This window comes from Salmo salar, chromosome ssa07 (genome assembly GCF_905237065.1).
Source record: "Salmo salar chromosome ssa07, Ssal_v3.1, whole genome shotgun sequence".
In the NCBI taxonomy this organism is placed as follows: domain Eukaryota; kingdom Metazoa; phylum Chordata; class Actinopteri; order Salmoniformes; family Salmonidae; genus Salmo; species Salmo salar.
The window spans coordinates 42235055-42249012 of record NC_059448.1 but is presented as its reverse complement, the minus strand read 5'-3'; the positions used below and the strand labels follow the sequence as shown (position 1 = coordinate 42249012).

Here is a 13958-nt window from a genome sequence, read left to right as displayed (position 1 = left end):
CATATGGAACCCAAAAGGGTTATTCGGCTGTCCCCATAGGGTTCTCCAGCCGAATAACCCTTTTGGAACCCTTTTTTCTAAGAGTGTAGTAAAATAGCGTCCACTGTGACCAAGGTACTGTCACACGATATATCCACTATCAACTTGCCACTACAATATAGAATCCAGCAATTCAACATTGGGATGCTATTGCAATACAGAAACACAATCACTATATATGCTACTATCATCAGCATATTTCTCTCTCTCGCTCTGATTCCCCCCCCTCTGCAGACTGTAGGTGTAAGAACGGCCGGTGCAACGACGGTATCCATGGAGATGGGACATGCGAGTGTGACGCGTATTGGAGAGGGGTCACCTGCGATGACAGTATGTACTGTATGAAAGTATATGTGCTGGCGTTGTTCTTATTTTTAACGAGTATAATTTTAGCTCCGTGCATCCGATAGCACTTTAAGGTGTGCGAGTTTAATCTTTCCAGTATGTATGACAGGGTCATTGCCTGATAAGTGGGCCACAACGCAGGAGGGTCATTCTTGAGTTGTGGTGGCATTTCCTGAGAATAAAAATAAAATGTTATGTATTTATACAGTACCAGTCAAACATTTGGACACACCTCCTCATTCAAGGGTTTTTCTTTATTTTAACTTTTTCTACTTTGTAGAATAATAGTGAAGACATCAAAACTAAGAAATAGCACACAAAGTATATTTATTTGAGATTCTTCAAAGTACCCATCCTTTGCCTTGATGACAGCTTTGCACACTCTTGGCATTCTCTCAACCAGCTTCATGGGGTAGTCACCTGTAATGCTTGGAGTTCCCACATATAAATAAGAATTTGTTCTTATGCCTAGTTAAATAAAGGTTAAATTAAAAAAATGTAAAAATGTAAAAATATGCTGAGCACTTGCTGGCTGCTTTTCCTTCATGCTGCGGTCCAACTCATCCCAAACCATCTTAATTGGGTTGAGGTTGGGTGATTGTGGAGACTAGGTCATTTGATGCAGCACTCTATCACTCTCCTTCTTGGTCAAATAGCCCTTACACAGCCTGGAGGTTTTGGGTCATTGTCTTGTTGAAAAACAAATGATAGCTCAAACCAGATTGGATGGCGTATCGCTGCAGAATACTGTGGTAGCCATGCTGGTGTGCCTTGAATTCTAAATAAATCACTGACCGTGTCACCATCAAAGCACCCCCACACCAGCACACCACCTCCTCCATGCTTCACGGTGGGAAGCACACATGCGGAGATCATCCGTTCACCTACTCTGCGTCTCACAAAGACACGGCGGTTGGAACCAAAAATCTAAAATTTGGTCTCATCTGACCAAAGGACAGATTTCCACCGGTCTAATTTCCATTGCTTGAGTTTCTTGGCCCAAGCAAGTCTCTTCTTCTTATTGGTGTCGTTCAGTAGTGGTTTCCTTGCAGCAATTCAACCATGAAGGCCTGATTCATACAGTCTTCTCTGAATAGTTGATGTTGAGGTGTGTCTGTTACTTGAACTCTGGGAAGCATTTATTTGGGCTGCAATCTGATGTGCAGTTAATTGCCCATTTCTGAGGCTGGTAACTCTAATGAACTTATCCTTTGCAGCAGAGGTAACTCTGGGTCTTCTTTTCCTGTGGCGGTCCTCGTGAGAGCTATTTTCATCATATTGCTTGATGATTTTTGCGACTGCACTTGAAGAAACTTTCAAAGTTATTGACATTTTCCAGACTGACTGACCTTCATGTCATAAAGTAATGATGGACTGTTGTTTATCTTTGCTTATTTGAGATGTTCTTGACATAATATGGACTTGGTCTTTTACCAAATCGGGCTATCTTCTGTATACTACCCCACCTTGTCACAACACAACTGATTGGCTCAAACACAATAAGAAGGAAAGAAATTCCACAAATTAACTTTTAACAAGGCACACCTGTTAATTGAAATACATTTCAGGTGACTACCTCATGAAGCTGGTTGAGAGAATGCCAAGAGTGCAAAGCTGTCATCAAGGCAAAGGGTGGCTATTTTAAAGAATCTCAAATATAAAATATATTTTGATTTGTTTAACACTTTCTTGGTTAAAATAGATTTTGTTTAACAAGTAATGTTTATTGTTTCTCAAAAAGGTAGGGGTAAAAATGATTGACACTCCTGTTTTCAATAACTTTAAATACCTCACCTTGCGAGGATAACGGCACTGAGCCTTTTCCTAAAATGTTTTATGAGTTGGAGAACACATTTGGAGTGATCTTAGACCATTCCTCCATACAGAATCCTTCCAGATCCTTGATATCCGTCATCTGTGCTTATGGACTGCCCTCTTCAATTCAAACCACAGGTTTTCAAGTCCGGAGACTGAGATGGCCATTGCAAAATGTTGATTTTGTGGCCAATTAACCATTTCTTTGTGGATTTTGATGTGCTTGGGGTTATTGTGTTGCTGGAAGATCCACTTGTGGTCAAGTTTCAGCCTCCTGGCAGAGGCAACCAGATTGTTGGCTAAAATGTCCTGGTACGAGTGTTAATAATTTCTGAACCCGCTGTATTATATATATAAAATGAAAAGCATTTTAATAGCATTCTTTGTTTTTATTAATCCATACAAATATGACATACTTTTATTTACTTTCTAGAATTCAAATAATAGATATCTCTAAATCCCCAAAACATGTCACTACAACTTTACTCATCACTACGGGGACAAGACAATTTGCATACCCTAAGTACTTTAAAGTATACATACAAATACAGTTTTGCAGTACAGAGGACTTACATTTTGTTTTATCATCGACAAACAGTTCAACAAAAACATGTATGATGTGTTTTTCATGGTTGCAAAGGCAAGGGATGCAAATGCCACCGCACAGGACATGTCCTACCAAGGGACAATAGTCCCACCCCTAACTGACAGAAAGACATGCCAAAGAAAACACACATGTATTACAAGTAGAAGTCACATGGGCATTTTAACTCACATGAATCATATCAATGTTATAGGATCATCTCATATTATGTTCAAAGTACTGTGACACGTCATCCCTGTATGCTGTGTTTCAGAGTTCACTAGAGAAGAGAACTGTGGGGACAGGAAGTGCCACACCAGTGCAATGTGAGTGAACTCACTCTGACTTCAGCTTCCCATCACTCTATGATGTGACTATGTTGAAATCAAACCATTTCAGCACAGCAAGCCTGAGAAACGGTTCTTATATCTCTTACCTGCAAACTGTGATTCCATCTCTTCTCCTCTTTTGCATCTCTCTCACAGATGTGTTGTAGGTCGCTGTGAATGTTTGGCAGGGTTTCAGGGTAACGGCACTAACTGCAAAGGTATCCTTCCTGTCACTTTCCAGCATGCACTACTATACTGGTACCTGAACTGCTATTATACATGGCTACCACACAGGAAACTAGGTGTAACAAATCTCTCTCTCTCTCTGTGTGTGTGTGTGTGTGTGTGTGTGTGTGTGTGTGTGTGTGTGTGTGTGTGTGTGTGTGTGTGTGTGTGTGTGTGTGTGTGTGTGTGTGTGTGTGTGTGTGTGTGTGTGTGTGTGTGTAGCGAAAGATGCCTGCAAAGACAATAACGGAGGATGCAGTCCTCACGCTGTGTGTAAGAGGACTCTCCCTGGACGCAGGCAGTGCGTGTGCAACACGGGATATCACGGCGATGGGATGGTGTGTGTACGTAAGTGTGCATCTTTAATCTACACACTTTGACAGGTCAGGTTCTGAAATAATGTTGAGTTTCAGCTGTGTTTGTTCGTTTTGTTACCTAGGGCTGGGCTACCACTGAAAGTAGCGGTAAGAAATTATTTGAGCCAATTTAGACCCAAACAATGTTAAACATTGTTTTATTTTGCCTCAGAGATCAACCCCTGCCTGGACGGTAAAGGAGGCTGCCATGTGAATGCAGACTGTATTCACACCGGACCTAACAAAGTAAGTTGGTTGGTTGGTCGGTCCGTCGTGTGTGTTCGGTGTCCATCAATCTGTTGTAAAACAATGAACTGACTTATTTCATGTTTTCTATCCAGACGTCGTGTGGGTGCAGCCAAGGCTACACAGGAGATGGGAAGGAGTTTTGTACGGTTATCAACCTCTGTCGAACGGTACATCTCTAATCTCTCAATACAGTGTTAATGTAGTGAACAGTGTTACAGTGTGGTGAAAAGTGTTACAGTGTGGTGAAAAGTGTTACAGTGTGGGGAACAGTGTTACAGTGTGGTGAACAGTGTTAATGTAGTGAACAGTGTTACAGTGTGGTTAACAGCGTTACAGTGTGGTGAACAGTGTTACAGTGTGGTTAACAGTGTTACAGTGTGGTTAACAGTGTTACAGTGTGGTTAACCTCTCTGGGCTAGGTGGCACCAAATCATCCCACCTACGTAACAGCCAGTTGAATCCTGTGGCGCGATTTTCAAATACCTTAGAAATGCTATTACTTCAATTTCTCAAACATATGACTATTTTACAGCTATTTAAATACAAGACTCTCGTTAATCTAACCACACTGTCCGATTTCAAAAAGGCTTTACAACGAAAGCAAAACATTAGATTATGTCAGCAGAGTACCCAGCCAGAAATAATGAGACACCCATTTTTCAAGCTAGCATATAATGTCACAAAAACCCAGAAGACAGCTAAATGCAGCACTAACCTTTCATGATCTTCATCAGATGACACACCTAGGACATTATGTTATACAATACATGCATGTTTTGTTCAATCAAGTTCATATTTATATCAAAAAACAGCTTTTTACATTAGCATGTGACGTTCAGAACTAGCATACCCCCCGCAAACTTCCGGCGAATTCACTAACAATTCACTAACAATTTACTAAATTACTCATGATAAACGTTCACAAAAAGCATAACAATTATTTTAAGAATTATAGATACAGAACTCCTCTATGCACTCGATATGTCCGATTTTAAAATAGCTTTTCGGTGAAAGCACATTTTGCAATATTCTAAGTAGATAGCCCGGCATCACAGGGCTAGCTATTTAGACACCCAGCAAGTTTAGCCTTCGCCAAAATCAGATTTACTATTACAAAAGTTTGATTACCTTTCCTGTTCTTTGTCAGAATGCACTCCCAGGACTTCTACTTCAATAACAAATGTTGGTTTGGTCCAAAATAATCCATAGTTATGTTCCAACAGCGGCGTTTTGTTCGTGCGTTGTAGACACTATCCGAATGGTAAATAAGGGTCACGCGCACGGCGTATTTCGTGACAAAAGATTTCTAAATATTTCATTACCGTACTTCGAAGCATGTCAACCGCTGTTTAAAATCAATTTTTATGCCATTTTTCTCCTAAAAAAGCGATAATATTCCGACATGGAATCTGCAATTAGGTAAACAGCCGAAAGAAAATACAGCATGGGGTCGACTCGGGCACGCGCCTAATTCCTTTGTCCTCTGATCGGCCACTTGGCAAAGGCGATTATGTGTTTCAGCCTGGGGCTGCCTCGATATCGTTCAGTTTTTTCCCGGGCTCTGAGAGCCTATTGGAGCCGTAGGAAGTGTCACGTTACAGCTAAGATCCCGACTCTTCAATAAACAGAGGCAAGAACAACAACACCTTGTCAGACAGACCACTTCCTGCATGAAATCTTCTCAGGTTTTTGCCTGCCATATGAGTTCTGTTATACTCACAGACACCATTCAAACAGTTTTAGAAACTTTAGGGTGTTTTCTATCCAAAGCCAATAATTATATGCATATTCTAGTTACTGGGCAGGAGTAGTAAGCAGATTAAATCGGGTACGTTTTTTATCCGGCCGTGTAAATACTGCCCCCTAGCCCTAACAGGTTAACAGCGTTACAGTGTGGTGAACAGTGTTACAGTGTGGTGAACAGCGTTACAGTGTGGTTAACAGTGTTACAGTGTGGTGAACAGTGTTACAGTGTGGTTAACAGTGTTACAGTGTGGTGAACAGCTTTACAGTGTGGTGAACAGCGTTACAGTGTGGTGAACAGCGTTACAGTGTGGTGAACAGCGTTACAGTGTGGTGAACAGTGTTACAGTGTGGTGAACAGTGTTACAGTGGGGTGAACAGTGTTAGTGTGGTGAACAGTGTTACAGTGTGGTTAACAGTGTTACAGTGTGGTTGACAGTGTTACACTGTGTTGAACAGTGTAACAATGTGGTGAACAGTGTGGTTAACAGTGTAAATGTAGTGAACAGTGTAACAGTGTGATGAACAGAGTGGTGAACAGTGTAACAGTGTGGTGAACAGTGTAACAGTGTGGTGAACAGTGTAACAGTGTGGTGAACAGTGTAACAGTGTGGTGAACAGTGTAACAGTGTGGTGAACAGTGTAAATGAACAGTGTAAATGTAATGAACAGTGCAACAGTGTGGTGAACAGTGTGGTGAACAGTGTAACAGTGTGGTGAACAGTGTAACAGAGTGGTGAACAGTGTAACAGTGTGGTGAACAGTGTAACAGAGTGGTGAACAGTGTAACAGTGTGGTGAACAGTGTAAATGTAGTGAACAGTGCAACAGTGTGGTGAACAGTGTAACTGTAGTGAACAGTGCAACAGTGTGGTGAACAGTGTAACAGTGTGGTGAACAGTGTAAATGTAGTGAACAGTGCAACAGTGTGGTGAACAGTGTAACAGTGTGGTGAACAGTGTAACAGTGTGGTGAACAGTGTAAATGTAGTGAACAGTGCAACAGTGTGGTGAACAGTGTGGTGAACAGTGTAACAGTGTGGTGAACAGTGTAACAGAGTGGTGAACAGTGTAACAGTGTGGTGAACAGTGTAACAGAGTGGTGAACAGTGTAACAGTGTGGTGAACAGTGTAAATGTAGTGAACAGTGCAACAGTGTGGTGAACAGTGTAACTGTAGTGAACAGTGCAACAGTGTGGTGAACAGTGTAACAGTGTGGTGAACAGTGTAAATGTAGTGAACAGTGCAACAGTGTGGTGAACAGTGTAACAGTGTGGTGAACAGTGTAACAGTGTGGTGAACAGTGTAACAGTGTGGTGAACAGTGTAAATGTAGTGAACAGTGCAACAGTGTGGTGAACAGTGTAAATGTAGTGAACAGTGCAACAGTGTGGTGAACAGTGCAACAGTGTGGTGAACAGTGCAACAGTGTGGTGAACAGTGTAACAGTGTGGTGGACAATGTAAATGTAGTGAACAGTGCAAGTGTGGTGAACAGTGTACCAGTGTGGTGAACAGTGTACCAATGTGGTGAACAGTGTAACAGTGTGGTGAACAGTGTAACAGAGTGGTGAACAGTGTAACAGTGTGGTGAACAGTGTAAATGTAGTGAACAGTGCAACAGTGTGGTGAACAGTGTAACTGTAGTGAACAGTGCAACAGTGTGGTGAACAGTGTAACAGTGTGGTGAACAGTGTAAATGTAGTGAACAGTGCAACAGTGTGGTGAACAGTGTAACAGTGTGGTGAACAGTGTAACAGTGTGGTGAACAGTGTAAATGTAGTGAACAGTGCAACAGTGTGGTGAACAGTGTGGTGAACAGTGTAACAGTGTGGTGAACAGTGTAACAGAGTGGTGAACAGTGTAACAGTGTGGTGAACAGTGTAACAGAGTGGTGAACAGTGTAACAGTGTGGTGAACAGTGTAAATGTAGTGAACAGTGCAACAGTGTGGTGAACAGTGTAACTGTAGTGAACAGTGCAACAGTGTGGTGAACAGTGTAACAGTGTGGTGAACAGTGTAAATGTAGTGAACAGTGCAACAGTGTGGTGAACAGTGTAACAGTGTGGTGAACAGTGTAACAGTGTGGTGAACAGTGTAACAGTGTGGTGAACAGTGTAAATGTAGTGAACAGTGCAACAGTGTGGTGAACAGTGTAAATGTAGTGAACAGTGCAACAGTGTGGTGAACAGTGCAACAGTGTGGTGAACAGTGCAACAGTGTGGTGAACAGTGTAACAGTGTGGTGGACAATGTAAATGTAGTGAACAGTGCAAGTGTGGTGAACAGTGTACCAGTGTGGTGAACAGTGTACCAATGTGGTGAACAGTGCAACAGTGTGGTGAACAGTGTAACAGTGTGGTGAACAGTGTAACAGTGTGGTGAACAGTGTAAATGTAGTGAACAGTGCAACTGTGTGGTGAACAGTGTAACAGCGTGGTGAATCATGTAACAATGTGGTGATCCTCTTGGCAGAAACAAAGGGACTGCCACAGGTACGCCAGGTGTAATATGACTGGTCCAGGGGAACGCAGCTGCACCTGTATGGACGGATACATGGGCGACGGCATCAGCTGCAAAGGCACTGTGGGCAAGGTGAGCAGGAGAGGAGACAACACATAGCATGATCAAGTAAAAGTTACATTTGATTGCCATTTGTAAGTACACGTACATACCCCATGTAAGCTCACACCTCTTTTCCCACTTTATTTCTCACTCACTCACTCACTCACTCACTCACTCACTCACTCACTCACTCACTCACTCACTCACTCACTCACTCACTCACTCACTCACTCACTCACTCACTCACTCACTCACTCACTCACACTCTTCATTTGACCATTGATCAGTGTTTATCTTTTTCATCTACAGGAGCTTCTCACCAGGAAACTGAGGGATTTTTATCTTGGGTTGATGGTGAGTCTCTCACTGACCAGTAACACACTTTTATTTATGTTCTGTATTAAGTTACACATCCTAGTAAGAAAGGCACAACACAATCACTGTTGATTAAAATAATAGCAAATTAACTAAAGATATTGTTGGTTGAACGTTGTTTGTTTTCAGATGGCAGATATCTCTCTGAAGGGCCGGGGTCCATTCACCGTCTTTGCTCCAACAGCTGAGGCCTTCGCCCAGGGGGATACGGTAGGAAAGTGGGTGTGTGTGTGTGTGTGTATGCGCCTGTATTTATATACCTGTGTGTGTACGGATCTTATCTTGTCTCATGACTTGCTCTTAGGCAAAAGAGTTGAGGAATCCCTCGAAGAGAGAGAAGAGGGCCAAGATTCTTCGCTACCACATCGTGTCATGTCACACCCTATTGGCCAGCGACCTGACCACGCCCAGAAACCTGACCACTCTCATGGGAGACGTCTTGACCATCACCTACTCTGAGGTAACCAATGAAATTACAACACTCCCAGTGGATTCTGTTGGTTGCTTCAATGTCTGGATTATTATCCTAGATTCCATTTCTTATCATGATGGATTGGACATTATTTATACAGTGCATTCGGAAAGTATTCAGACTCCATCAATCTACACACAATACCTCATAATGGCAAAGCAAAAACAGGCTTCTGTAAATGTTTGCAAATGTATAAAAAAAATCTACATATATATTACATTTACATAAGTATTCAGACCCTTTACTCAGTACTTTGTTGAAGCACATTTGGTAGCGATTACAGTCTCAAGTCTTCTTGGGTATGATGCTACAAGCTTGGCAGACCTGTATTTGGGGAGTTTCTCCCTTTATTCTCTGCAGATCCACTCAAGCTCTGTCAGGTTGGATGGGGAGTGTCGCTGCAGAGCTATTTTCAGGTCTCTCCAGAGATGTTCAATTGGGTTCCAATCCGGGCTCTGGCTGGGCCACTTAAGGACATTCAGAGACTTGTCCCGAAGCCACTCCTGCGTTGTCTTGGCTGTGTGCTTAGGGTCATTGTCCTGTTGGAAGGTGAACTTTCGCCCCAGTCTGAGGTCCTGAGCGCTCTGGAGCAGATTTTCATCAAGGATCTCTGTATTTTGCGCCGTTCATCTTTCCCTCTATCCTGACTAGTCTCCCAGTCCCTGCCGCTGGAAAACGTCCCCACAACATGATGCTGCCACCACCATGCTTCACCGTATGGTGGTGCCAGGTTTCCTCCAGACGTGACGCTTGGCATTCAGGCCAAAGAGTTCAATCTTGGCTTCATTGGACCAGAGAATCTTGTTTCTCATAGTCTGAGAGTCTGTAGGTACCTTATGGCAAACTCCAAGCGGGCTGTCATGTGCCTTTTACTGATGAGTGGCTTCCGTCTGGCCACTCTACCATGAAGGCCTGACTGGTGGAGTGCTGCAGAGATGGTTGTCCTTCTGGAACGTTCTTCCATCTCCACAGAGGAACTCTGGAGCTATGTCAGAGTGACCATCAGGTTCTTGGTCACCTCCCTGACCAAGGCCCCTCTCTCCCGATTGCTCAGTTTTGTCGGGCGGCCAGCTCTAGGACGAGTCTTAGTGGTTCCAAACCTCTTCCATTTAAGAATAATGCTATCCCCAGATCTGCTATCCCCAGATCTGTGCCTCGACACAATCCTGTCTCGGAGCTCTACAGACAATTCCTTCGACCTCATGGCTTGGTTTTTGCTCTGATATGCACTGTCAACTGTGTGACCTTATATAGACAGGTGTGTGCCTTTCCAAATCATGTCCAATCAATAGAATTTACCACAGGTGGACTCCAATCAAGTTGTAGAAACATCTCAAGGATGATCAATGGAAACAGGATGCACCTGAGCTCAATTTCGAGTCTCATAGCAAAGGATCTAAACACAATTTTTTTTTTATACATTTGTAAAAATGTCTAAAAACCTGTTTTCAATTTCGCATTATGGGCTATTGTGTGTAGATTGATGAGGATAATTTTTTATTTATTTAAATAAGGCTGTAATGCATTTTTTTTTGAAAAAGTCAAGGGGTCTGAATACTTTCCGAATGCACCGTATACCTTGAGAAGTATAGTATGGATATATGTTGCATCTGGTTCCTCTGCTACATTTGAGGAAGAGATTCCATGGTGGTGGTGAGAGAGCTGAGGTCTCCTGTCCTTGTTTCCAGGGTACCATCCTCATCAACAACATGGTGAAAGTGGTGCACAGTGATGACCCGAGCATCAATGGGATCATCCATGAGATTGACACCTTCATGATACCAGAGAGCCTGAAGAAGGCTGATGTGATAGAGGGGCCAGTATGTACAAAGATAAAGACTATTTGTAATCAATACACCTGTTTAAATCTGTCAAACACTCCATCATGGGATAACTCATCACCATCTCCCTGTCCCTCTCTCTATCCCTCTCTCCCTCCACAGTTGAACCTCACTGATGTGGCTGATGGTAATGGTTACAAGACCTTCTACAAACTACTGTTGGTTAGTATTTGTCCCTGTGAAGTTCCTATTTCCTTTATGGATTCTGAGAATAACAATCTAAAACTTCTCCCCTGAAAAGTGTTCAAGAAGGTGTTCTTCTCTGTTTCTCCCTGCAGGACACAGATGTGATGGCAATGGTGAACGACCCCCTCCACCAGCCCGTGACATTGTTCCTGCCGTCGGACCGCGCCATGGCCGCACTGCCCCAGGAGCAGAAAGACTTCCTTTACAACACACAGAACAGAGGACACCTGCTGGAGTACCTCAAATACCACATCCTCCGAGACACCAAGGTGTATGCAGCAGAGCTGGTCCACATCAATCCTATACGGACGCTCCAGGGATCCGAACTCAAAGCCAACTGTGGAGGGCTGGACAACATAGTGAGTAAAACAAAGTAGAGTTGTGTTTGTACAACACTAACATGCGGAATAAAATCAATTTCGAGGCAAAAAGTAAGGCCATCTTGTGGTATTTGGATTGACCCAGAAGCCAACATTTTCTGAGAGATGTACTTTTTTTCACAGGGTGAAATCTTCCTCAATGACGGGAACTGCCGAATCATCCAGAGGCACCTCTCCTTCAACGGTGGGATAGCCTATGGGATCGACTGTCTGCTGAACCCGCCGAGTCTCGGGGGTCGCTGTGACAAAAAGGAAACCATAGATTTCCCGGTGAGTGTGACCATATCATGCAGTAGGTCGTCTTTTTATTGCTACCATGGAATAAGGTGATTAGAATTATTATTGTCTTAGAACGTTTTTTATGTGTTTCTCCTGTGTGATAGCTACCCTGTACATTCTGCACATCATCAACACGCTGCCCCCCTGGGTCCAAACTCAAGGTATCTGTTCATCCAGCCACCCGTCGTAACCTTTATGTGAATATAACACTTGCATCTGTCCCCTACTAAAAACTGCCCCTATATACGTATTCTGCAGGAGGTGAAGAAATGCGACCTGCACATGATAGTGAATATGAATAAAGGCTGCCAGGCCATATGTACTTTTGTCCTCTGGCAACCCAAGTGCTGTGCTGGCTTCTATGGACGTGACTGTCTGGGTAAGAACTCCCAAAATATGCCTCAGATCTCCCTGATCATACCAAGACTGCATCTCAAATGGCATCCTATTCCCTTTCTAGTGCACACTTGTCAAATGTACTAGGGAACAGGGTACTATTTGGAATGCAACCTAATAAATAGGACAACAATGACAGCTTGTGGTGAAAACCCCATAAAGAATGTAATTCTCAAAGACTAGCTCCAAAAGTCTCATGCAGTCTCAGAAATGTGATTGGCATTTGTTAAAGCAGGTGTTTGAAGTGAAAGACTACAGATCTGAGTTGTTTCCCATCATGCCTTTGACTTCCTGTTCGTGTTTACCTCAAGTTTGTCCTGGCGGGAATTCATCTCCCTGTTTGAACCATGGAAAGTGTGATGACGGTCACCTAGGCAACGGTAACTGCACATGTGACACTGGTTTCCATGGCGACGCCTGTGAGTTGTGTAAAAAAGGCCACTATGGATCGGACTGCACAGGTGTGTAGCGCTCTGGTGTGGATACCTTCATCTCAAGATTTAGTTGTGCTACCTTGTGCGAAGAATTTCATTGTGAACTTGTGTGGCTTAATTTAGTATCATCTTTAATCATTCTCCATACTGAATCTTGAACCTGATTTGTAATATGATGTCATTTTTTTCCCTCAGCATGTAACTGCACAGAGCATGGGTCATGTGAAGAAGGCCTTAAAGGGACAGGCTCCTGTTTCTGTGAACAGGGCTGGACCGGGCAGCGCTGTGAGACACAACTAGGTAAAGAACCACAAGTTACAAAATGTCCACCACACAAAAGGAAGACCAAGAGCCATCATCTTGAAATGGCAGTTTCTACTACATTTAAAACACTGATATTTATCATTTAAACTTTGATGTTAACTGTTCCTGTCACCCTTCACCCCCTCTCCCTATAGCGGACGGTCCAGTCTGCTCCCCAACCTGCTCTCAGAACGGCATATGTAAAAAGAACAACACCTGTGTATGTAAACTTTTCTACGAGGGAGACGGCATCAGCTGCACAGGTAATGGCCTGCACAGACAACACTGGAGTACTACAACACACACACACATCCCACATGCAGACACATACTGTGTATACACACATGAAACAAATTATGTACATCACTGTTGATCACTGCTTCTCTTCTGTGTCATGAATTGCTCCTTTTGCTGCTCCTTCCTCCTCCTCTCCATCGCCCTCTAGTGGCCGACCTGTGTATGTCCTGGAACGGTGGCTGTGCCCAGGGAGCTAAGTGCAGTCAAAAGGGGGAGAAGGTGAGCTGTGCCTGCCCTCAGGGACACTCTGGAGACGGCTTCATCTGTCGGCCTATAGACCCTTGCTCCGTCGATGACAATGGGGGTTGCCACGAGCACGCCACCTGCACCATGACTGGGCCGGTAAGGGGTCAGCCACGGGGTGCCATGGGTACTACAGGGGTTGCTATGGTAACTTATTAGCTTACCGCCAATAGTCCTAGCATGTCAGCTATTTGTCTGCTTTAAATATGAATTAATCTTTGCGTGTGTGTGTGTGCGTGTCTATAGGGAAAGAAGAAGTGTGTGTGTAAGGATAAGTACATCGGGGACGGTGTGACGTGTGAGGTGAAGGAGCTTCTTGTGAACCGTTGTCTCCAAGAGAACGGGCAGTGCCACTCTGACGCCCAGTGTACTGACCTTCACTACGAGGGTACGCCATGCACACACACACATACTGTACACTCCTTCTATAGGAGTTTCATTTAAAGTCTGCATAAGAATACATAGGATATATATACAGTATTGCTCTTTTCCAAGACCCAAACACACA

At 43.5% G+C, this 13958-nt stretch overlaps 1 protein-coding gene across 2 annotated transcripts in view; it reads left to right on the top strand.

Annotated features, from left to right (window-relative positions):
* stab2 (stabilin 2) overlaps window positions 1-13958 on the top strand; it is a 37481-nt gene that overhangs the window by 19479 nt on the left and 4044 nt on the right. For both annotated transcript variants that reach the window (XM_014207974.2, XM_045722003.1), the window contains exons 38-58: window positions 274-369; window positions 3057-3108; window positions 3268-3329; window positions 3559-3684; window positions 3865-3938; window positions 4034-4108; window positions 8155-8274; window positions 8554-8598; window positions 8749-8829; window positions 8924-9079; window positions 10780-10911; window positions 11035-11094; window positions 11211-11477; window positions 11622-11768; window positions 11882-11938; window positions 12036-12156; window positions 12485-12634; window positions 12803-12907; window positions 13066-13173; window positions 13356-13549; window positions 13697-13838. In XM_014207974.2, the coding sequence (XP_014063449.1) occupies window positions 274-369; window positions 3057-3108; window positions 3268-3329; window positions 3559-3684; window positions 3865-3938; window positions 4034-4108; window positions 8155-8274; window positions 8554-8598; window positions 8749-8829; window positions 8924-9079; window positions 10780-10911; window positions 11035-11094; window positions 11211-11477; window positions 11622-11768; window positions 11882-11938; window positions 12036-12156; window positions 12485-12634; window positions 12803-12907; window positions 13066-13173; window positions 13356-13549; window positions 13697-13838 (2370 nt within the window). The remainder of the gene's footprint in view (window positions 1-273; window positions 370-3056; window positions 3109-3267; window positions 3330-3558; window positions 3685-3864; window positions 3939-4033; window positions 4109-8154; window positions 8275-8553; window positions 8599-8748; window positions 8830-8923; window positions 9080-10779; window positions 10912-11034; window positions 11095-11210; window positions 11478-11621; window positions 11769-11881; window positions 11939-12035; window positions 12157-12484; window positions 12635-12802; window positions 12908-13065; window positions 13174-13355; window positions 13550-13696; window positions 13839-13958) is intronic.